We start from the raw sequence: 22,666 nt of genomic DNA on the forward strand, positions 1-22,666 counted from the left end.
CATCATGACCTCATTCTGCATTTCCTCTCCAAATAAGCCACAGTTTTTAAAAGTACTCCCTGGTATGAAATATTATAATATATATATGAAACAATTTTACCAGTAGCTAAAAAATTAACCACATATTCCCCTACAGAGAAAGATATGCACCTTAAACTTAATGCTAAGAGAAATGATACAGTAAATCTGAACCCTTTTCACCAATGTGATATAATTCTACAGTGAAAATGGTCTGAATTCCATGGGAAGGAATTTAGCTAGTACATTTTGAACAAACTTTATCCCAAAAGAACTCCCTTGCAGGTCTGAGACATTACATGTACAGTTTTATCTTGAGTCCAAAATTTTATCATTCTCAAGGATCTTTAATTCAAAAAAGGCTAGGCACCACCTTAGATTTATAAAGACTCCCTTTATCAAAAATTTAAGTTTGGGTTTCTAAACTTCAACTAAAACCAAAGGCTTGTTCAAGGACAGTAAAGACAATAACAATCTGACAGACATAGTAAGAGTAGAGTCTAGAAACAGGGAAATGCCCAAATGTTAGAGGGTAGGAGCAAAAAAAAGGAAGGTCATAATGTACACAAGTATTTCCAAAACTATAATCAACTTATATACATACAAACCTATAAATGGTTTTTAAGAACTTAGAATAAGACTACCGTAAGAACTAAAAGCATTCCTTCAAAGTTCCCTTCTTACCCTACAGGGGGCTGCCAGAGTTGCTGCAGCTCTGAGTGGTCAAAAGGAAAAGAGAGGAAAAAAAATATTCATAGAGCTACCCCATGCCCTTTCCACTAAGAATACCTCGTGAAGAAGGAAGAGGGACAAGATGTTCTTAAACATCTATTTATCTGTATTTTAGTACACATTTTCTCCTCATGAAACCATTATAATGTTGTCTGGGCTCCCATTCAGTCCACACTATCAGCAGCAGAACTACAATTTAGCAGTATCAGACTGGGAAGCTAATATCTCATTTCTACAGAAAACGGTTTCCAGTTCCCACCTAACAACTTCTTATGGTGGTATGGACAGATACAGACCTAACATCAGCAAAACCATATAAGCAACTGCCGTGTGTGTACATTTAATTTCTAAGTTCATACTGTTCCTCTACCTAAACATTCATCCTGCTGTTATCCTCTCCCTGCCAGTGACGCCCTGCTCTCAAAAAGACAGCACCTGGGAAAGCCGTGTCTGCCTTCCTTGACCAGTTTGTCACTTCCTCAGCCTCATCTTCCTTCCTCCAGGCTATGTGATCCACACGGTGGATGAACTATCAGAGGACAAGACACAGCAGTAAGAACACTGGATAACTGAAGTGGAACAGCACTCCCACAGCCACAGTGGAGGGCACACATTATGTGCTCAACGTGTTAAAAATCGATAAGTGAATCTTACTCCAGTTGTGCCACTATCCAACCTTGGATAGTCACTTGACCTCTTTGAGCCTCATCTATAAAGTAAGTAGACCTGAATTAGTTTATTTTGGTTTAACAGTCCTATGATTACGTTTTTAGGAGCTGATCTGAGAAACAGTTTTTAAGCTGTTTTTTTTTTTTTTTTTTAAAGATTTTATTTATTTATTTGACAGAGAGAAATCACAAGTAAGCAGAGAGGCAGGCAGAGAGAGAGGAGGAAGCAGGCTCCCTGCTGAGCAGAAAGCCCGATGTGGGGCTCGAACCCAGGACCTGGGATCATGACCTGAGCCGAAGGCAGCGGCTTAACCCACCGAGCCACCCAGGCGCCCCTTAAGCTGTTTTTTTAATGAAAGTTTATCCTAACCTTAAGTTTTAAACAATGCTTCAGAAGAAAATGTGGGCAAAGCATAAGGACAGCCAAATCAGAATTAACCAGGAGAATCAAGGGAATGACAGTAACAGCTGGCTCGTCCTCTCATCCAAGGGTGAAAAAAAGAGTGAAAAATGTTCAGCATTTTTAGTAGAACTATGCAAGGCAAAGTCTTTTATTATACTGTTCCGAGGCACTTATATTAAGCCTCAAGTACAAACTCTTCTTAAGAATTCAGTACTAGGAAAAGTTTTGTCTTTACTTCCTTTCAAAATATGAGATCTGTATAATCTTTTGTATCCCCAAACTTTGCCGAAAGTTGAAATCTAAGGTCTATTTTCAACTACAGTGCTATCCATCCTTGTCCTATTTGCTAATAAAACAAGCATGCTCTCTCCTGCTACCTGCAATCTCAGTTGTTTGGTCTTTTAATTAATTGTACTTTTACCACTTACTCTAAATCTCAAATCTTTTACAAAAGGACTAAGGGTAAAACGGACAAAATATATTGTTTTCTGAATGAATACTAGATGCCAGATTTACAAATTAACCCCTTAAAAATACAACTGGTTTTGTGGATTAAAATCTATTAATACAAGTTGCTAACCAGACTCCAAACAAATCTCAAATTGCAATCAAGTTCAATTCTTCAGTGTTTCCACAATACCTCCTTAATCTTTCTAAACTAGTTTTGAAGGAAAGCCTAACACTCTAAACTTAATCCTCAGTGTAAGTGCTCATCCAATTTCCATTATCAGTAACAATACAAATCCTCCACAGTAACAGAAATCAGATACTGTGTGATGCTAACCCAACAAAAAGAGATGTTTCTTGCTGGAAACGGAGTTACAGATGAAAGAAAAACTGTTCCCAAAATGTACCATGAGTAACAGCCTGGAAACATTAATATCCAAGTTGCTTAAGTAAAACTTCAACCCCCAACTGGTTTCTTTAAAGTTCTTAAGTCTCTTCTACAAAATTACCTATAGTCCCCATTAACCACAAATGCATAAAGAAAACACAAGAAGCATAGTATTTTAGAATTCAAAGCATTTAACTAAATGGTTTACACAAAGCTCTTCTGGCTCAGAATAAAGAAATTCAAAACTTACCTGAAGTCATTAATTTAGCACAGCTACTTTTGCTTGCATCATCTTCTAAGATTCGGTTTGTGCTCTTTTCTTTCCCAACCAAAGTTTCTTCCAAATGTAAGCATTTATCAGATACAACACTGTCTTCAGCCACTGCATGACTAATTTTGCTATTAGCTTCAAGTACAGAAGTGACCTCTTCCAGCTGAGCAGCTTCACTAGATTCTGAATAAGTGGAACCCTTACCCTGGGCTAAATTCTTTGAAGAAACTGGTAGAGACTCATCATCACTATCAAATCCAAAAGGATCTCCAGTATTTTCTTCTTCCACTTTAGGTTTCTTCGGAATTTCTTGGATATCTGGTTTGAAATTGGGCCTCTTCTGCCCTAATTTAGCCATAAATGTGGTCTCTCCCCATTTTGTGCTAAGGGTGGTCCGTTTGTTGGAAAAGACTTCATCAAATTTTGAACTGCCATTTCCTCCTTTCCTACTGTATGTTTTCCCAAATCTGGATGTCATTTTGACACCTGTTTCATATTCTCTGTGGAAAAAAAAAAGTAAGAATATATATAATCACCAAATACATAACAAATGTTAACACTGAATATAAAAATAAGAACCAGGGATTCTCCCCATGGGTCTTCTCAAAACTGAAGATACAAACCTGTAAAAATGGTTAAATACATATGGGGAGGGTGTATAAAGAAAGGGGTTCATTTTTTATTCTACTGATTTCCAGATCTCAATTTCCTTCTTTCAGTGAGTACATATTCACAAACTACTTACAAAGTAAGCAAGTATAAAAACTAATAACCAACTTATCCCCAAAACCAACTTAAGAGCAGAACATCAACATTGTTGATGAACATTGAAACCCTTTTTTAGGTTTCAAATGAAATCTATGCACTATCCTTATAAATACAAGTTACCTTTACAAAAATAATCTGAATAGGTTATTACTCCTAATATAAAATCTTAAACACAAAATGCTGATTTTTTTTCAGGATCTAAGAAATATCAAATAATTGACTAAATTAGGTCTTTGAAACTTCAGAGCATTTATTCAACTGAAGGGGAAAAAGTCAGAAAAATGGTACTATTTTCTCACGTATTAGAATCTACAGCCCTTTTTTTTTTTTAAGATTTTATTTATTTGACAGAGAGAAAGATCACAAGTAGGCAGAGAGGCAGGCAGGGGGAGAAGCAGGCTCCCTGCTGAGCAGAGAGCCTAATGTGGGGCTTGATCCCAGAACCCTGAGACCATGCATGACCTGAGCGGAAGGCAGAGGCTTAACCCACTGAACCACCGAGGCACCCCAGAACCTATAGCTTTTAAAACAATCTTAAAGGTTCTGATTCTTGGTCTAATGTCGGTTGAACTGCGACTTGACAAATATTCCCTAGTTGGTCATCTTCCTATGCACAAGAAACCATACTGATTCTATCTTCTTTGTCCCCATAGTGCTGTGCTCCTTTGCTGAGTTACGTTTTCCTGAAGCTGGTAAACTCCAGCATACTAGACTGCTCTGATTATTAAACAAAGCAAAAGAAACATATAACTTTATTTTCCTCTCTGCTTTATAAAAGATAAATGCACTCATCTGATGTGCCTACATAATAACTACTATGAGAAAAAAAATTTAGGACAGTAAATCAGGAGTAAAACATTTTTAAAGCAAATTACAGTCCTTTTTAAACACTATCAATTCTTATCCATTTCCTACACTTTTACCTTCTAAAGTTTAAATATCGATATGTCAAATATATCTAGAAATAAAGAACTGTCTAGATTTTGAAAAGAAAGTCTTCGTATCTTGAAATTTAAAATACAACAACTGGAAAGACATTTGTCTTCTACTGACTGTTGAATACGTTTTGGTCTATATTTTAAACACATTTTCCTCTACTAACTTAAATTCTTGCAACTTACATCACTATAAACTTATTTTTATATATATCCAGTAGAGGATTTTCCTCTCATTTTTGGTTAGAAACCAATTCTAATTTGACAAAGTAACTATTTGTTCATCATACAGCTCTCCATTAAGAGAAAATAGTGTGAAGACCTTCTAATATGACAAAAAAACCTTTTCCTGAGATCTATTTCCCATCTACTGTAGATTTACACTAAAGAATCATTCGTTCCTGTTGCATACAGCCTAAATAAACAAAACTAAGTATATCTGGCAGCTCTAAGAACAGAATAAAGTCATTTCATTCCTCCAAGAATATAAAGCCCTGATCCACACACCTACATTTACACATACACCAACAAAGCTGGAACATTTTGTATACAATTACATGGTAGCGATCACTTAAAAATGTCAACTAAAGGCCAAACCAAAAATCTAGACTTGAACTCCTTTGGGCCTTGGAGGAAAATGGTCCTGGAACCACAAAGCGTTCACTATTTCAAGTTGAAAGTCTGCAAATACTTGATATAAAGGAGTTAACTATATTAAGCAATAAGAAAATAATGTTTATGTTTTTTAAGAGTCCATGTCTCTTATAAATATATACTAAAATACTACTGAAATAACGTCAGCAAATCTCTAGCTTTAAAGAATGTGGAACAGAAAGCATGTAGATGAGAAACATTTGGTTAAGAATAACTATTGAATCTGAACGATTAATACACGGGTGCTCATTACATAATACCACCTACTTTTGACTTCCTTTAGAGTTTTCCATGGCTTTTTGGAAAAGCCACTAAACAGACAACTGTGATGGCATTATCTACGCCTAGGGTGTAAAGTAGGTTCAATTCAAGTAAGTGTGCAGACACAGTTGACATTATATTTTAAGAATATCTCAAGTACACAGGCTGTCTTGTTCAGGTTTCAAACTCCAACGACTTTCCTAACGAAAAAGGAAAGAATGATTCACAACTAAGTCTTTTTCGGTCGTTGGGCCCTTGCTTCTGCCCAAAGCCAGGTCGAATTTTCAGGAAAGTGCGCTGGGATGAAAAGTCCTCACAGTTAACCCTCAACCAAGTGCAGCGTCTTTAGGATCCCCAAGGGCTTAGAGGCTTCCACTAAGAAGTGAAAGCCGGAAAGGGCGAAGCTAACCACCCAGAAATCCTCACCTGGGGGCGGTCGGTGCACCGGGAGGTAGCTGGGAGGGCGGCCCCCTCCGGCTGGAAGCTCACGCAACTTTTCTCCTCCCCACCCCCACCGCCAGGAACGGGATGTAGCTTCCGACGCCCCGGAAGCCTCTGCCACCGAATCCCCAAGGCAGTGTAAGGCCTCGGTGGCGGCCAGGGGCGGAGAAAAGACGGCGAAGGACTCAGGGCTGAAACCAACGCACTTGACCGCGCTTGGGGAGGGAAGTAAATCAGAAGCCGCCCGGAAGGAACTCAGAAAAAGGAAAAATAAGAGAGGAAAAAGAGAGTTCCTCATGTCGTTTCCCTGCCCAACTTCCTCAGAGGCTGTGTGGGTGAGACAGCGAGACTTCCAGACCCCTACCTCCCCCACCCTCCCTGACTCGCTCCGGGCCTAGGCAGCCGCCCGAGACCTCACTTACCCTCGGCGCCTGGCGGGTGCTTTGGCCTCGGGCCGCCTCCGCCTCTCCTGCTCCCAACGGCCCACGGACGGGCGCGGGAGCCCCGCGCGGGAGAACAGGGGCGGCTTGTGCGCGAAGAGAGGCAAGGGGCTCCGCCACCGTCAGAACCCGCGACTCCGCTCTGGGTAAATAGGAAACCCGGTGGAGGAGGGGGGAGGAGCGGCGGCACCGCAACTTCCCTCCCCGCCTTGAGCGCCGCCGGCCGGGCCCGGGCCTAGGCCTCCCTGGCCGCCGCCGCCGCTGGAGCCGGTACCAGAGCTCGCTACGTGCCCCCGCTAGGCCGCCGCCGCCTCCTGCGCCGCCGCTTCCGCCGGTGAATGGTCAGCGCTGGAGTTTGAACAGGGCCCTGAACCATCTCAACGCCATTTGCGCTCCCGGCCCCCACCTCCTTCCTCCAACAGCCGCTCGCTCCGTCACTCCGCTTCCCACAGGCCCCGCGCGGCCGTCCGACCCCACAGCCAATCGCGCGGCAGCTTACTCAAACCGCCGCGCAGGCGCCGCTCCCCGCATGCTCCGGCGCCCGCCATTGGTCCGGCCGCGGCGCCCGACGGGAGTTGTAGTCCCGGTCCGCGAGGTCCCTATACTCAGGAGCGGGGCGCGGGAGCGGGTGGCGGGAGGAACGGTCGTGACGGGTCTGACCTGCCCGGGCTCGGGAGCCACTTTCAGCTCCCGGCCCCGCCGGGAGACCCAGGTGCTGCGGGGGAGGGCCGGGGACTCAGTGCAGGCAGCTGTGTCAATCGTTTCCCCCCCAGGGACACTCCGGTGTCTAGGGAGGATGGGTTGTGCAGCTGCGCCAGGCCTGCTGGGGCCGCGGCCCGGGAGCGGGGAGGTGGGGAGCTGGCGGCTCGGAACCGCCCTCAGCCCGGCCTGGCGGATGCTGGCCCAGCGCAGGTAACGACTGCGGGAACCGGGAAGCCTGGAGCGCTGGGCACGTAACGCCGCGAGTGCTGTCGGCTCCAGCCCTTAAATGCTCCCCCTCCGACTCCTCGGCCCGTACGTTCATAGTTCTCGGGTCTCTCCCGCACCCGTTAAAAGTGACCCCGAGAATACTGACTGATACTAAGGAATTATCGTTAACCATGTTGGGTGTGATAACAATAACGTGGTTATGTAAGAACAAAAAAAAAAAAAAAAAGACTGAAGTTTTGATGGGTAAAATGATTTCGAGCCGGGTATTTACTTGAAAGTAACTTCTACAAATACCGGGCGAAGGGGAATAAAACAAACCAACGGGGTGTTTTTCCGTTGTTGCGTGATACGAACACAAGGGCTCATTATTCCAGGCTCTCTAATGTTTCTGAAATTTTCCATAATGCAAAGTTTAGAGCAATGAACCAGTGATTGCCTCTGGGGAGGACAGGGAGGTGGGAGATAAAAGGGGGAAAGTGTTATTTACACTGTACGCTCTTTTGTGCTGTTTGGGTTCTTTTTCCAGATCAATGTATTACCTATTCAGAAAGTTGGAAATTTGGGGGTTTTCTGTCTTTTTCTTAAAGCTTCAGTGGGAAAACAGCATTCTAAAAAATAGAGCAATCAGTTTGTGTTAAGAGGTACGTGATTCATCTGGCCCGGACAGCCCTGTTGTTGGGTGGGTGGTTAATGGAGATACACCTGGGAAATTAGAAAACTAATTGGTTCTAGTGAAAACCCCGCCCCTTCTTCCACAAAAGGATAATTTGCTTTAAATGCACCCAGAAGTTACCAAATTCCTCCGATATATTCAGGAAACTCCGAATAAAGAAAAAAAAAAAAAGTTCAGAAATTCTGCAGCCCTTCCCAATGGGAAGTTAAGGTGGATTTTAGCAGGCTGACTTGTTAGACTTTTGCAATACTGCTTACAAAATTTATATTCTGACATTTACAATTTCCCAAATATCACAACAGTACTTTCTCTTGATTGTTTCAAAATAAATCAACTTTTGATAGCCTTTGTGACTGGAAGTTATAACAGGTCTGCGTATTCCACTGTGGACAGTATGTGCATGACTTGTATTTGGGTCAGTTTTGTCTTTTTTAAAAAAATCAACATAGGATCTTATTTTATCAGTTTGTTTAGAGATTGCGAGCAGAGCAGAGGTGCTAGCTGCACTTACTATAATTATTTAGATGACAGAGTGGTGGGTGCTAATTAAGGGGTAATTATCTTGAGAGGCAAAGGCTAAGATCAAAAAGCCGAAAGTGGTGGAGAGACAATTGCAGGATCTTCCTGCAGAAGTGGTGCTGTGAACCCTCCTGGACCAAAGGATGTATTCTTTATGACCTGGCCTGGTTACTTGGCTGGGTCGGTGACTCCACATGAGGCTTAAGTAGAAGAGTTAATTTTTTATAGACAGAGACAATCCATGGAACCCATTTAGGGGCTTTTTGTGCAGTAACTGTGTTTGCGTAGCATTAAATTCTTGCCACTCAAAGAGTGATCCCAGGTCAGCAGCATGGCATAATCTGGAAGCTTGTTGGGAATACAGAATTCCTGTCCCCAACTCCACTGAATCAGAATTGGTGCTTTTAACAGGATTCCCCAGGTAACTGGTCCACACAGTAAAGGTGGACAAGCCTATTTTTTTCAAGGATACCTATAGGTATATCTAAACTCTAATCTTTTTTGTTAAGATGGGGGAAGGAAGGAAGAGACCATTGAGAACCTATTATACAACAGATATGATGCCAGGCTCTTCATTTGCATCCCTGCTTGTTATCCCTGTTTTACAGGTGAGGAAATTGAGAGGTTGGCATTTGCTCAAGGTATGGTAACTAATGAGGAAGTCATACATTTTCCTTTTTTTTTTTTTTAAGATTTATTTGTCAGCAAGAGAGTACACAAGCTGAGGAAGTGGCAGGCAGAGGGACAAGCAGGCTCCCTGCTGAGCAAGGACCACCACCCCACTCGCCCCCATGCGGGGCTCCATCCCAGGACCCCAGGATCATGACCTGAGCTGAAAGCAGATGCTCAACCAACTGAGCCACCCAGCTGTCCCCAAACATTTTCTGAAACATTGGATACCCATTATTACTTACAAATACTGTTGAATCTAGTAGAAAATGGTACAGGATTTGAAAAGTGGAAAACAGTGCATGTGCGTTTAGTATGTGGAAGCTTAGTACGTTAATCCCGAACAGAGCTGTGCTGGGGCTCTCTGCTCTCCTCCTTTAGTGCCTCACACTAAAGACTGCCTATTCTAGAGCCCCTCCTGGAGGAAGTTCAGACTGGGCCTTTAGGGAGCTCCATTCAGGTGGACTAGTACTTTGCTTCAGCGGAAAAAAGAAAATCCTGCAAAGAAAACTACTAGAAGAATCTGTCCTGTCACTGTTGTGTCTTTGTTCTAGCCCAAGCACAGGAATTATCAGAACTAGAGTTGCTAAATAGAGCTGTGTAATCTTTTTCTGATAATGGGTAATAAAATGTATCCCAATTTACAGAATTCAGAGAACTAGAAGTCAGAAATTACTACATTGGTTACAGGAAATTTTTCCTTATCTTAGGATGGGGAATAAAATTATAAATCATATGCTTGCACATTGTAGTGGTGTGTTATAGTGCCCTACAAGATGAGGGCCAGGCCCTGCCCTTACCTCCCTGACACTCCCCAACCCTTCTCTCTTTTCAGTTAGTCTATTCCCACCCCCACCCCAGCCTATTTTACTTAAATTATAATACCTAGGGTGCATGTGTGGCTCAGTTGGTTAGGTTAAGCATCTGCCTTGGGCTCTGGTCAAGATCCCCAGGTCTTGGGATTCAGCACCCACTGCACCCCCAACCCTCCCACCACCGCCAGGCTCCCTGCTCAGCGGAGGAACCTACTCCTCCCTCTCCCTCTGTGCCTCTGTCTGCTTGAGCTCTCAAATAAATAAGTCTTTAAAAAAATAAAAATTAAAAATAAATTGTAATATTGTAACACCCCAGTCCAAAAATGTTCATTATTTCTACTTTATTTTTCTTCAGGGCATTTATCTCATCTAGTATATCACATGTTTTTGTGTTTATATTATATATTTATCTTCCCTATGAGGGGAGGGATTATTATCTCCTGCTAAAACCTTAGCACATAGAAGAGTGTGTAGCACACAGTAGGTGCTCAACAAATACTTATTTAAATGCTCCCCATTTATTTCCTTCTTTCATGTAAGATTGTATCGTGAAAGGAAAGAGACTTGAAACTGACAATAGTTTCCTATAACTGGTAGCAGCATAAAGAGTTGCTTGGGTTTTCCCAAGTGGGGGAAGAATGCTTTCTGTAGTTACCTTTTGTTCTTGCTTTGGATAGGTTTTCATTCTGAGAATTGAGAAGATGAATATTACTATAATCACAATTACCTTGTTTTCCAGCATAATTGGAATATGTTCTCCAGAGATGGTGACATCCTTTGGGGAATAAGCTGCTGTCTAGGTAGTTGAAAGGCAAAGCAAGGCGAATTCCCTGGGGACATACTGCCTAACAAGGATTGGTACCCAGCAACCTCTAAAGCTCTGGCTACCTGACCCTCATCTCCAAACAGCCACTTTCCCCTGGGCCCCTCACCCCTAATGCTCTATGGTATCCACCCCCCGCCCAACAGAAACCCTCCTGGGGCTTCCCATCATCAAGAGTAAAACCCAAAATCATCTTGTGGCCTATAAAGCCATGGGTGATTGGGCTCCAATACTCCTATCCCTTCCCACCTTACCAAGCCTGCCTCTATCTACTGCTAGAACCTGCCAAACCAGCTCCTGCCTTCAGGCCTCTGTTCCCTCGACTTGTCCTGGAGATAAGCACCTGACTCACTCACTCACCTCTTAGGCCTCCACTCAGGTGTCTCCTCAGTAGTGCCTACCCTAACTGTGCTATTTTAGTTAAATCCCTCACCCTGCCAGCCAAGCACTCCATATCCCCTTTCCCTATTTTTTTTCATGGTAAAATAATAAAAAATAAAAATAAAAAAACTATCTTCATTTTTATATTTTCAGTATATTTTATTGGGCACATAGAAATTTGGAATTTTTTTTATAACTTCCTGGTGGAATTGAAAGCTTTTTAAGTAATACAGAAGATCAATCACAAAAATCACCTGAATTTTCCATCCCTCCCTGTATGCACACCTTTTGTAGTGTGACTTTGCAGCTCCTGGAAGAATCTGGGCTGTAACTTGTAACTTGGGTTGGCCCAAAGAACATGGCAGAAGAGATAAAGCTCTGAGCTTGAGTCTTACGAAAACTTGAATGATTCCACATTCTTTCTTGGATCCCTGCCTCCACAAGGAGAGCAGGCCTGGGCTAGCCTGCTGGAGGAGGAGAAGCCACATGGAAAAGAGCTGAGGTCATCGTACACCAGTCAACAGCCAGCAGACCCCAAACATGCAAGCCAAGCCAGGATTAGCATAGCCACCTACCCGACCTGCAGCTGCCCACAGATGCCTGTGTGAGCCCACCTGGGGCCAGACCAACTGCCCAGATGACTTTAGACTCATGAACAATAATAAATAGTTATTATGTTAAGCCTCTGCATTTTGGAGTGGGTTGTTACACTGCATTATTGTGGCAATAGATAATTGATGGTTAATGACCCCTCCTTTGGTTCTCAGCCTCAGAAAAGCCTTCCTGACTACCCCGGCAAACTAGCTCAGTCTATAATACCACAGACTAATACATCACTCTCCAAAATAATTTGTTTACTTCTTTGTTATGGGTTTCCCATACTAGACTGTCCTTACATGTAAGTACAGAGGCCTTGTCCATTTTGTCCCCTTCTGTATGTCCTCAGTACCCAACACAGTACTGCTCTGTTCTGCTTCATGTCCACTGAGCACTGAAAATGTGGCCAGTCCAAGTAGAGATGTGCTGAAAATATAATACACACTGGGGTGCCTGGGTGGCTCAGTCCTTAGGCATCTGCCTTCAGCCCGGGTCATGATCCCAGGATCCTGGGATCAAGCCACTCATTGCATTGGGCTCCCTGCTCGGTGGGAAGCCTGCTTCTCCCTTACCCACTACCCCTGCTTGTGTTCCCTCTCTCTCTGTCTCTCTCAAATAAATAAGATCTTTAAAAATAAAATAATATAACACACTGAATTTTGTACTAAAAGGCTTAGTACAAAAAAAGAATAAAAGTATCTCCATAGGGGCGCCTGGGTGGCTCAGTGGGTTAAAGCCTCTGCCTTAGGCTCAAGTCATGATCCCAGAGTCCTGGAATCAGGCTCTCTGCTCAGCGGGGAGCCTGCTTCCTCCTCTCTCTCTGTCTGCCTCTCTGACTACTTGTGAACTCTGTCAAATAAATAAATAAAAATCTTAAAAAAAAAAAAAAGTATCTCCATAATTTTTACCCTGACTAAATACTGAAATGATAATATTTTGAATATATCAAATAGAATATGTTATCAAAATTAATTTTATGTGCTTCTTTTTGCCTTTTTTAAAGTGGCTACTAGAAAAGCAAGTTTGTAACCTTGACCATAATTCTTCTTTTTTTTTTTAAGATTTTATGTATTTATTTGAGATACATCAAGGGCGAGAATGAGAGAGAGGGAGAACAAACCGGGGGAGCAGCAGGCAGAGGAGGAAGCAGGCTCTCCACTGAGCAGGGAGTCTGATGCAGGACTTGATTCCAGGACTCCGGGATCATGACCTGAGCTGAAGGAAGACACTTAACTGACTGAGCCCCCCAGGTACCCCCTTGATTATATTTCTATCAGACAGTACTGATACAGAATTTCAGCAAATATTTACCAAAGGAAAAGATTTTTTTAAAAGGCTTACCGAGGATGCCTGTGTGGCTCAGTTGGTTAGTGTCTGCCTTCAGTTAAGGTCATGATCCCAGGGTCCTGGCAGAGTCCCGAGTCAGGCTTCTGGCTCCTTGCTTGGCTTCTCTCACTGCCTATTGTTCCCTTGCTTGTGCTCTCTCTCTGACAAATAAATAATAAATAAATAAATAAATAAATAAATAAATAAATAAATAAAAGGCTTACTGAAAGAAATGACCTATTAAGCCACAAAAAGACATATAAGAACCATAAATCCATATTACTAAGAGAAAGCCAGTTTGAAAAGTCCATGTACTATATGATGTTTTGCAAAAGGCAACGCTGTAGCAGTTGGTGGTTGCCGAGGGCTTACAGCAGCAAGGGGGGTTTAATGAATAGGTGAAGTGCAGGGGAGTTTTTAGGGGGATGAAACGCTTCTGTCTGATACCATAATTGTAGATACATGATATACATTTGTCAAAACCCATAGAAGTGTACAAGACAAAGAATGAAGCCTAATGTAAACTATGGACTTCAGTTAATACATCATTTTAAGGGTAGCCTGGGTAGCTCAGTGGGTTAAAGCCTCAGTGGGTTAAAGCCTCAGTGGGTCCTGGGATCAAGCCCCTCATTGCATAGGTGCAACGGGCTCTCTGCTCAGCAGGGAGCCTGCTTCCTCCTCTCTCTCCCTGCTTCTCTGCCTACTTGTGATCTCCGTCTGACACATAAATAAAATCTTTTTAAAAAAATACCTCATTTTGATTCACTGACTATAGCAAATATACCACACCAATTCAAGACAGTAATAATAAACTATGGGAAGGGGAGGGAAGTATATGGGAATTCTCTGTATTACATGCTCAATTTTTCTGCGAACATAAAACTACTATTATTTAAAAAAAATCTATTTTAAAATTTGCACAGCTACCAAAATGATTTAAAACATAAAATTTAACACACCACTTCCCTCTTTTAAAAAAAATTCAGTGTCTACCAGTGTAAGTTCACAACCACTAGGATTGGCTTTGGTGTTTGTAGTTGTTGCCACTTTACCTCTCCCCATTTTCCAATTCATCTCCTCTCCCACTAAACCAGACTAACCAATGGTCTCAGGCCTCCACTGCCTGACTCATGCAACCCCTAAACCTGGAAAGCCCTCTCCCTCCCCTCTTGTAGAACCCAATGAATCATACACCCTTGCATATAGTCAATCATCCTCTATTCCTTGTTTCTATAAATTCTAAATTAAAAGTATACAGAGGCTCCTGGGTGGCTCAGTTGGTCAAGCATCTGCCTTCAGCTCAGGTCATGATTCCGGAGTCCTGGAATGGAGCCCTATGTTGGGCTCACTGCTTGGCCCAGAGCCTGCTTCTCCCTCTGCCTCTCCTTCTGCCAGTCCCCCCACCCCCGGCACATGCTCACACTCGTGTATGCACTCTCTCCCTCTCTCTCTCAAATAAATAAAATCTTTTCTAAAATAAATAAATAAAAGTAGGCACAGAAAACTGGGCATATGGAAGTTTGGAAAATGGATATGGAAATGTTGAAAAAGAAGTCTGATAGCCACACATAGGCTAGGGATTGATATCCTTGAGATGGAAACAGTGGGAGCAGAACAAGGCTATTTAATGTCAGTGAAGATCCCTTGGGCTCATCTCCCAGGCAAGAGGCGGTGGGATACCATGCTGGGAGCATGATCCATCCCAGCAGTAAGGTGGTGTTAGCTGACTGCCTGTCTCCAGTGATAGGAGACAGGCCGCTGGGCTGTCACCTGCTCTGAAAGCCAATCTGCCCCTCACTGCCTCTCACTCAAGCCAGGATGCCAGGGTGAGTCAATTTCAAGTATTTCACTTCCAGGCCAGATGACAGCATGGCAGTGAGAGCTCCCTCTCCACCTTCATAAAGTGGAGCCTCATCAGAATGTGTGAGAAGGCTTCTGGGTGATGAGTTTACAATGTAGATTTCCCCACATCTCCTCCTTTCCAGGAATGTTCTATTTCTTTCATTTTTTTTAAATTTTACTTTATTATTATTGGATTTTAAGTAGGCTCCATGCTGGGCTTAACACAGGGATTGAACTCACAACCCTGAGATTAAGAGTCAGCCGCTTAACCAACTGTGCCACCCAGGCATTCCAGGAATGTTCTATTTCTGACCACTCTGCCAATGGGAAACTTATGGAATACTGAGCAAAGATAAATGACTCGCCCAGAATCATTCAGCTACTTAACAGGTGACTGTTTTTCTCCATAGGTCACAGGCATGAAGCATATGTTACCCTGGGTCTTTAACATTGCACCAGGTAGAGGAATCCTATTCTTTTGCTGTCCTATGAAGCCCGAGGACATCCAGGCCAGGCTGGAGGAGTAAGGATCTGTTTGAGTCCTCAGGGGTGTTTAGAGGAAGAGACCAGGTTGGAGTCAGAATGGTCTAGTGCCTGCGGGGAATGTGTAATGAACCTGGGTGATCATGTATCTTGTGAGCACTGAGGGTAGAGGGGCAGGGCAGATGGCTGTTTACAAAGTCAGACGTATGTACTAACCCAGGGCCAAAGCAGGTGGTGTACAATCTCTTCCCACCCTGTCCATTGGGTCCTCTGACAGTATCCAGATGCTATCATGGGCGGTGATCTTCTACTATAAGCTGTTCTTCCTCTCTTCTCTGTATCACTCAGCTGGGCCGGGGAATCCACAACTGGCACCCGGGGGCAGAGAGAATGCAGGAATTGGGATTTTTAAGAAATGCTTAGGAATAACCTGGGCTGACAGGTTATTCCTAAGGTGACAACGCCGGCCTCTGGGTGGGTGGGAGGGTAAACCTCCCCACTCAGTAAACCTCCCCCTCTTTATATCGGCACCCCGCCCCCCCAGGCTAGCCCATAGTTTGGGCGATTGAGCAGCTCTGAAAATTCCCTGGGCTGAGGGGCCTCTCCCAGGGGAATGGAAAAGAATTCCTTCCTTTGTGTGACTTGCTTCATTATGTATGAGTGTTGCTGGCTCCCATGGTTGAAAAATGATCGTTCCTTTATTGGGTTTTCCCAGCTTGAGGCAAAAGCTTTTGGAAGACCAGGCTGTGCCTGGGAGGATTTAGTGGATTAAAGAATACTGAAGTTGGGGAATTGTGGGGACCTGGCTGCGTTCCAGGAGCACAATGGTGCCTCGGTCACCTTCATAGCTCTCCCCGGCACACACGGTTCCTGTGGCACGTGGAGTCAGACCTGTACCATTGGGACCCCAAATCCCGTGAGGGCACATGCCCCATTTTGCTGTCACCCGCAATGACAGGTGGAGAACACATGATGTCCCCGCGCTAGAAAGAGCAAGTTGATGCCTTGTGTCGTTACAGCTTACTTACTCCATGTGAAGGGCTTCGAAGAGTGCACGGCCGAGTGTCAGCCCTCCCGAAGTGACCGCGGGTACTATTATCATCGCTAGCAGCTGGGCTGGGCAAGGAATCCGACTTGATAACATTTTGGCAATAACCCTGACAAACTATCGAATGTGGACAAGGAAACTCACGCCAAAACTTTTGAAAAGCACCGGCTACGACACCCCTCTGGGTCCTCGCAGGCGCGGTAGCCGAGCATGTTATGCTCAGGCCAACTGGCCAGAGACACCCAACCTCGCGGTGGTCAGGGCTACCCGAGGACACCTGGAACCCTAGCGGCCGCTAGGCGGTGGAACTGCGGGAGGGGGGTTCCAGCCCAGCAGGACTACAGCCTAGGAGGACCTGGGCGGGGCCTGGCCTTGGCTCCGCCCGAGAGCGGCTCGGTCTGCTCTCCACCTGCGACCTGGATTCCTCAGTGCCTGGCGGGGGCGGACGGCAGTGTAGCCGGGGCCGTCAGTCTGGACGGTGCAAATAAGGGTCTCTCTTTGGGAAAACTTCTCCAAATCCTGGGATCCCGGCACAAAGCAGTCTTTTTAAAGCGAGTAGCCGGGGCTGTGTAATAATTTACCCGCGTTTGTCTACGCCCACCTGCCTGTCTCTTTTAGACCGACAAATGTTTACCCTGTTCCCACCCAAGTCAAATGCCGGTTTGTTTATTAATCCCAGAGGTTTCAGCCGCCTTTCAGTGAGAAAACCCGACCTAGAAAGAAGCTTCGAGACATTAACATTTCAAATGAAAGAGCTCGGGAGTTGTGGGGGTGAGGAGCGCAGTGGGGGCAGGTGCCTTCAACAGCTTCTACCCGGGGCTCCACTTTGCCTGGGGGCGGAACCTGATATTTACAAGACAGAAGGCTCCGCTTGGGGCCGCCTTTGTTGTGCGGATGACCTCGCGGGCACTTCCTAGACTGATCGATGGCCCAGGGACTAAGCCAGGCTGTCCGGCCTCCGCCCAGGGAGCGGAAGTGGGGTGATGAGCAAAGGCCGGTCCAAGAGTTGCACCCGCCCAAGAGCGCGTGGGGGCTACCTCCCCCCGCGCGCACCCGCTCTGCTGTCCCGAGCGGTGCTCTAGAGTCGTTGGGGAACCTCTAGCGGCGGCGGGATTGGCCCGTTCACCCCCGCCTGGGCTTTGATATCTTTATCTGAGATTTCTGAGTCCCAAAGGGTTTGGCCGGCCCTGCGCCTGCCCCGATGGTGTGGACACCTGGCACCATCACGCCTCCCGCCTTCTGAGTCCTATCCGGGTGCTGTCTGTGAAGCTCCCGGAAGGAAGTGTGGGCGCCAACCCGCGGTCCGGAGCTTGAGGCCGCCTCCTGGCACCTCATGAGCTGTAGTGCCCACCCAGCCAGGCCTCGTGCTACCCGGGCCTTTGCTGCCAGGTGCACGATTCCTGCCGGTCTTTGCGGCGCTCAGGTCTCCCGTGCTCACTTCTGCATTGCTTCCTCTGTCTTGCTGAAGCTGACATACACAACCAACCTCACGCTTCGGAGACCCGAACCTCTTCTCCGCCCCCAAATTCCTTGGTTACCCCTAATAGCCCTCTACGATGAAGTTGTAATCGCACATATAATAGCTGTGCGCCCTCGGCTTCCCTAGGCCTTGGCTTCCCTCTGTCCAGGACCCGAGGTCCAGGATCCCGGGTCTCGCCTACAGAAAAAATGTGTGCACGCAGTCTCCCGTACTCACCCCAGGCTGTGCATCCCTCCTCTGGAATCTCAGAGGTACCTCTCGGAGGACACTTGGGGTTGTGCAAAGGGAATGACACGTCAGTTTTGGTAAAATGAGGGCAATTCATACCAATCCCCTCCCCCTCCGAAAGGGTTTTAGGAGGCAGCTGTGAGTTAGGGGCCACGCCGCTGAGGGCTCTGCTGATAAACTGCAAGGTCTGATTGCAGGCAGCTTCTGTTTAATCTCACTCTGCCCAGAAGCTGCGCTGGGTCTCCTGACATCGCAGACTCTCCAGTAGTGCCAACCTTTGAGAAAAGGATATGCTCTGTTAACTCTGTGCCCTGAAAAATGCGCTCGCTCTCCCAATTCTGCGCCCGGTTTCAGGCTCCAGGCCATGAAATTTGTCCAGGCCCAGGTTTAAGAATCCTGTTCCAGAACCTCCCAGGCTCCAGTTACCTGCTTAGCCTCCTTTCTCCTGTGGAGCTGGCTTACTTGTTCTTCCTCAGCAGGTCTCTGGGCTGTGCCGCTTCAGTGTTTTTGTTAGCTGCCTCCAAGAGTGCCCCTATTTGAAGTTCTTTCCCCAAGCTCTCCCCACTCCACCAGAGCCAGGGGTGATCACCTCCCAACTACTCCAGCAACTGGTTGAACCTACTGACCTGGAGCCTGCCGCTCCACATTTTGTCTTGGTTGGGTTTGTCTCAGTCCCCATGACTGACATCAGCTGGGACAGGGCCTTGACATAGCTCTTCACTGTACTCTCTCCATTCTCTTAGCCTAGCCCACTCTCAGAGTTTATCAAGTTCCACAGCCAACTTTAGGACCCATGTGATAATATCACCTGCAAAATAATCTCTCAAATGCTGCTTAAGTGCTACCAAGGAAGGTATAAAAATCCACTCCCCCCTCCCGCCCAAAGGCACAAGGAATAAGTACTTTTCTTTAAAAGTTTGTTTATGTTTAAGATTTTATTTATTATTTGACAGAGACAGACTCAGGGAGAGAGGGAACACAAGCAGGGGGAGTGGAAGAGGGAGAGGCAGGCTTCCCGCTGAGAAGGAAGCCTGATGCAGGGCTCCATCCTGGGACCCTGGGATCATGACCTGAGCCAAAGGCAGACACTTAATAACTGAGCCACCCAGGCACCCCAAGAGTCTCATGCTCTCCAGACTGAACCAGCCAGGCTCCCTGACACATAGAATAAATTCTTTTTTTTTTTAAGATTTTATTTGACAGAGAGAGACCACAAGTAGGCAGAGAGGTGGGCAGAGAAAGAGGGGGAAGCAGGCTCCCCGCTGAGCAGAGAGCCCGATGCGGAACTCGATCTCAGGACCCTGAGATCATGACCTGAGCCGAAGGCAGAGGCTTTAACCCACTGAGCCACCCAGGCGCCCCTCATGGAATAAATTCTTAAACTTCCAAAACTTTTCAGGGATTCTTTTGCTTAGGACAAGCAGCAGGGCTGGAGAATGTTGTGCCCGAGTTTTTGCGTCCGAAAGACCACCAAGGAGCCAAGCACCGATGCAATCACATGAGGATTTATTTGACAAGCTTAAGCTTGGGCCCAAGTATACCCGACACAGCGGAGTAGGGACTTGGACTCCAGAGCTTAGTTAAGGCAGGGGTATTTATGGCTTCCTGGAACTAAAGTGGGGGGGGGGGGTCTTTAGAACTAAAGTAGGGTGGGGCTTCCTGGAACTAAAGCAAAGTAGGGGAAAGTTTAGCCCTTGGGCACAGGGTCTGAGATGGCTGTACTTATGCTGAGGCTAAACCTGAGGTGGGATGGCCTTGATTTTTCTCGGCCTCCACAGAGAACTATATCAGGCATCCCACAGTGAGGGGTCTGCAAATACTCTGTGGGCTGCTCTGAGCTCAGTGCAGTGGAACCACCAGCAGGTGCTGACGGAGGGAGGACTCTTGTGGGCCAGGCAGCAGGTTGGTTAGAGGTACCAAGAGCATGTCAGCCATGGCCTCTGCTCTGAAGCACCACTTCCCCAGCTGCTCTCAAGGCTCCACTGTTGGTCCAGCTCCTCCCCACTGTATTAGTTTCTTCTTCCTCTAGGAACCTTTACTTTCCTCCCTTTGGGCACTCACTGTTTGTTTTATCAGTGCTCACCAGAGCCAGGCTGGTCCCCCCTGAAGGAAGGCCACGAAGCAAGTGATGGTAGGACGGCCTCCAACTCTGACTCTCACAGGACAGCCAGGAAAGGGAAGGGATTCCAAGGTTGGGTGTAGCAATCTGGGGAGGCTGACGCTGGAGACACTAAGAAAAAAAAATTTTTTTTAAAGATTTTACTCATTTATTTGAGAAAGAGCTCACTCGAGCAAGAGAGGCACAAGCAGGAGGAGCTGCAGAGGAAGAGGGAGAAGCAGATTCCCCACTGAGCAGAGAGCCAGATGCATGGCTCAACCCCAGGACCCTGAGATCATGACTTGAGTCAAAGGCAGCTGCTTAAACAACTGAGTCACCCAGGCGCCCCCAACAGATTTTTTTATTTGGGTCTTTTTTTTTTTTTTTGGTAGTGTAGTAGAATATAAAAATTACCTAACCCTCAATCTTGGTTTCAAATACCATTCTGCAATAAAAGAAACCAGGGACCATTGGTGAAATGGCTGATTCTAAGACTGAGTCAAGAAATGTGCAAGATAAAAAATTAAAAAAAAAAAAAGAAAGAAAGAAATGTGCAAGATAATGTAACCCAAACAACATGAGTTTGCTCCGGGGTGAGTCAGAAAGTGTACCTGGTTGAGTTGTTGCCCAAAAAAACCCTTTTAGGGGCACCTGGGTGTCTCAGTTGGTTAAGCGTCTGCCTACCGGTAAGGTCATGATCCCAGAGTCCTGGGATGGAGTTCCACAATGGGCTTCCTGCTCAGCAAGGAGCCTGCTTGTCCCCCTGCTTGCCCTCCCTCTGCTTGTACTCTTTCTCTCAAGTAAATAAATAAAATCTTAAAAAAAAACCCCAAACCCTTTTATTTGCAGCAAGTAAGGATATCACGGGGAATGGCTTCCAAGGCTGTGACTCCCAGAGCAAGGGTGAATGGATTCCTTTTCTTTAGGGTTAGGATGAATATTTAAATAGGGAAGCCTTGTCATCTCATGTAGAGACAGGCATAAAGTTGTGTGTGTCTTTTTTTTTTTTTTAAGATTTTATTTATTTGTCAGAGAGAGAGCACAAGCAGGGGGAGCAGCAGGGAGAGGGAGGGGAGAAACCGGCTCCCTGCTGACCAAGGACCCGATGTGGAACTCTATCCCAGGACCCTGGGATCATGTCCTGAGCTGAAGGCAGATGCTTAACCGTCTAACCGTCTAAACCACCCAGTTGCCCATGCATAGGTCTTAAGGAAACATTGTATGTTATGTAAATGAGGCTTGTGCTCCTCCTTTGGAGGAGCAATTTTAGTATTATAATGATGTAAAGGTAGTTGTCCATCATTCTACAGGTCACTCCATGGTCCATCTGCACAAGTGTGAGTCCAAGGTTGAGTTCAACCTGGTCTGAGTGGACTGGGTGGGCTAGGGGTCTTATCAAGGTTATTGTTGTGGCTCTAGGGGCAGATTCACTTTCCATTTGCCTGAGTTAAGAGGTAAGTAAGAAAGAAGAGTTTAAGGAAAAACATGAGACACAGGTCAGTGAGTACGAGCAGGTGGGCAGTAGAGGTCAGGTCTTGGGGTCTAGCTGGTGACAATAAGCCTGGAGCATCCTATAGAGCCAGAAAGTAAGGAAGTACTGAAAAACAAACTCCCACAATGCTGGGAAGTGTCAAAGGGACACAGAAGCCAACTATAAGAGCTCCTAGGGGCGTCTGGGTGGCTCAGTGGGTTAAGCCTCTGCCTTCAGCTCAGGTCATGATCTCAGGGTCCTGGGATTGAGCCCCGCATAGGGCTCTCTGCACAGCGGGGAGCCTGCTTCCTCCCCCCCCCTCTCTGCCTGCCTCTCTGCCTACTTGTGATCTCTCTCTGTGTCAAATAAATAAAAATCTTAAAAGAAGAAGAAGAAGAGGAGGAGGAGGAGCTCCTAATGGCTATAACTGGAGCAATCGCAGCAATATGAATAGTATTGGGTTATAACCCAAAATATATAGCATATATCCATGAATCATACTAATGGAAGGGATGGAAAAGATAAATAAATGGAAAAGAAGGGACAAGTCTCCCATGCAGAAGAATTCCAAATAATGTATGTTGCTGGTGTGAATGAGCTGAATTTTACAATTCCTTTTGCATATGAGGCTGCTCCTGAGTTTTCTGTTGTAATTTGACCTTTGGGCATGCTGGGTTTTACCTCTAATTCAGTTGGTAGTTCTCAGTTCGGCTGAAAGTTAGAATCTCTTTAGGAGCTGCTAAGACCCAAACTAAATTGGACCCCAGACCAATTAAATCAAAATTTCTGGGCATGTAATCCAGAGATCCAGTGAGTATGAAGATTCCGTGGGTGATTCCAGTGGGCAACCAAGGTTG

The 22,666-nt window shown here is 45.6% G+C and overlaps 2 protein-coding genes and 1 long non-coding RNA gene across 4 annotated transcripts in view; 1 reads left to right on the forward strand and 2 right to left on the reverse strand.

Annotated features, from left to right (window-relative positions):
* Positions 1–6,842, reverse strand: part of WAPL (WAPL cohesin release factor) — an 88,484-nt gene extending 81,642 nt beyond the window's left edge. For both annotated transcript variants that reach the window (XM_047702123.1, XM_047702122.1), the window contains exons 1-2: positions 6,409–6,842; positions 2,907–3,427 (exon numbers count right to left, since the gene is read on the reverse strand). In XM_047702123.1, the coding sequence (XP_047558079.1) occupies positions 2,907–3,405 (499 nt within the window). In that variant the 5' untranslated portion in view covers positions 3,406–3,427; positions 6,409–6,842. The remainder of the gene's footprint in view (positions 1–2,906; positions 3,428–6,408) is intronic.
* Positions 6,283–9,276, forward strand: LOC125084380 (translation initiation factor IF-2-like). The gene is made up of 3 exons (XM_047701615.1): positions 6,283–6,321; positions 6,727–7,338; positions 7,883–9,276. The coding sequence occupies exons 1-3, from the start codon at positions 6,283–6,285 to the stop codon at positions 7,973–7,975; spliced, it is 744 nt and encodes a 247-aa protein (XP_047557571.1). The 3' UTR covers positions 7,976–9,276.
* A 2,113-nt stretch (positions 9,277–11,389) lies between these two features.
* Positions 11,390–13,196, reverse strand: LOC125084607 (uncharacterized). The gene is made up of 3 exons (XR_007122653.1): positions 13,175–13,196; positions 12,133–12,259; positions 11,390–11,703 (listed from the first exon to the last, which is right to left on the reverse strand). It is a non-coding gene; the product is annotated as an uncharacterized LOC125084607 (long non-coding RNA).
* Between the last annotated feature and the right edge of the window lie 9,470 nt (positions 13,197–22,666).

Source organism: Lutra lutra, chromosome 14 (assembly GCF_902655055.1).
Source record: "Lutra lutra chromosome 14, mLutLut1.2, whole genome shotgun sequence".
Taxonomy (NCBI): Eukaryota; Metazoa; Chordata; class Mammalia; order Carnivora; family Mustelidae; genus Lutra; species Lutra lutra.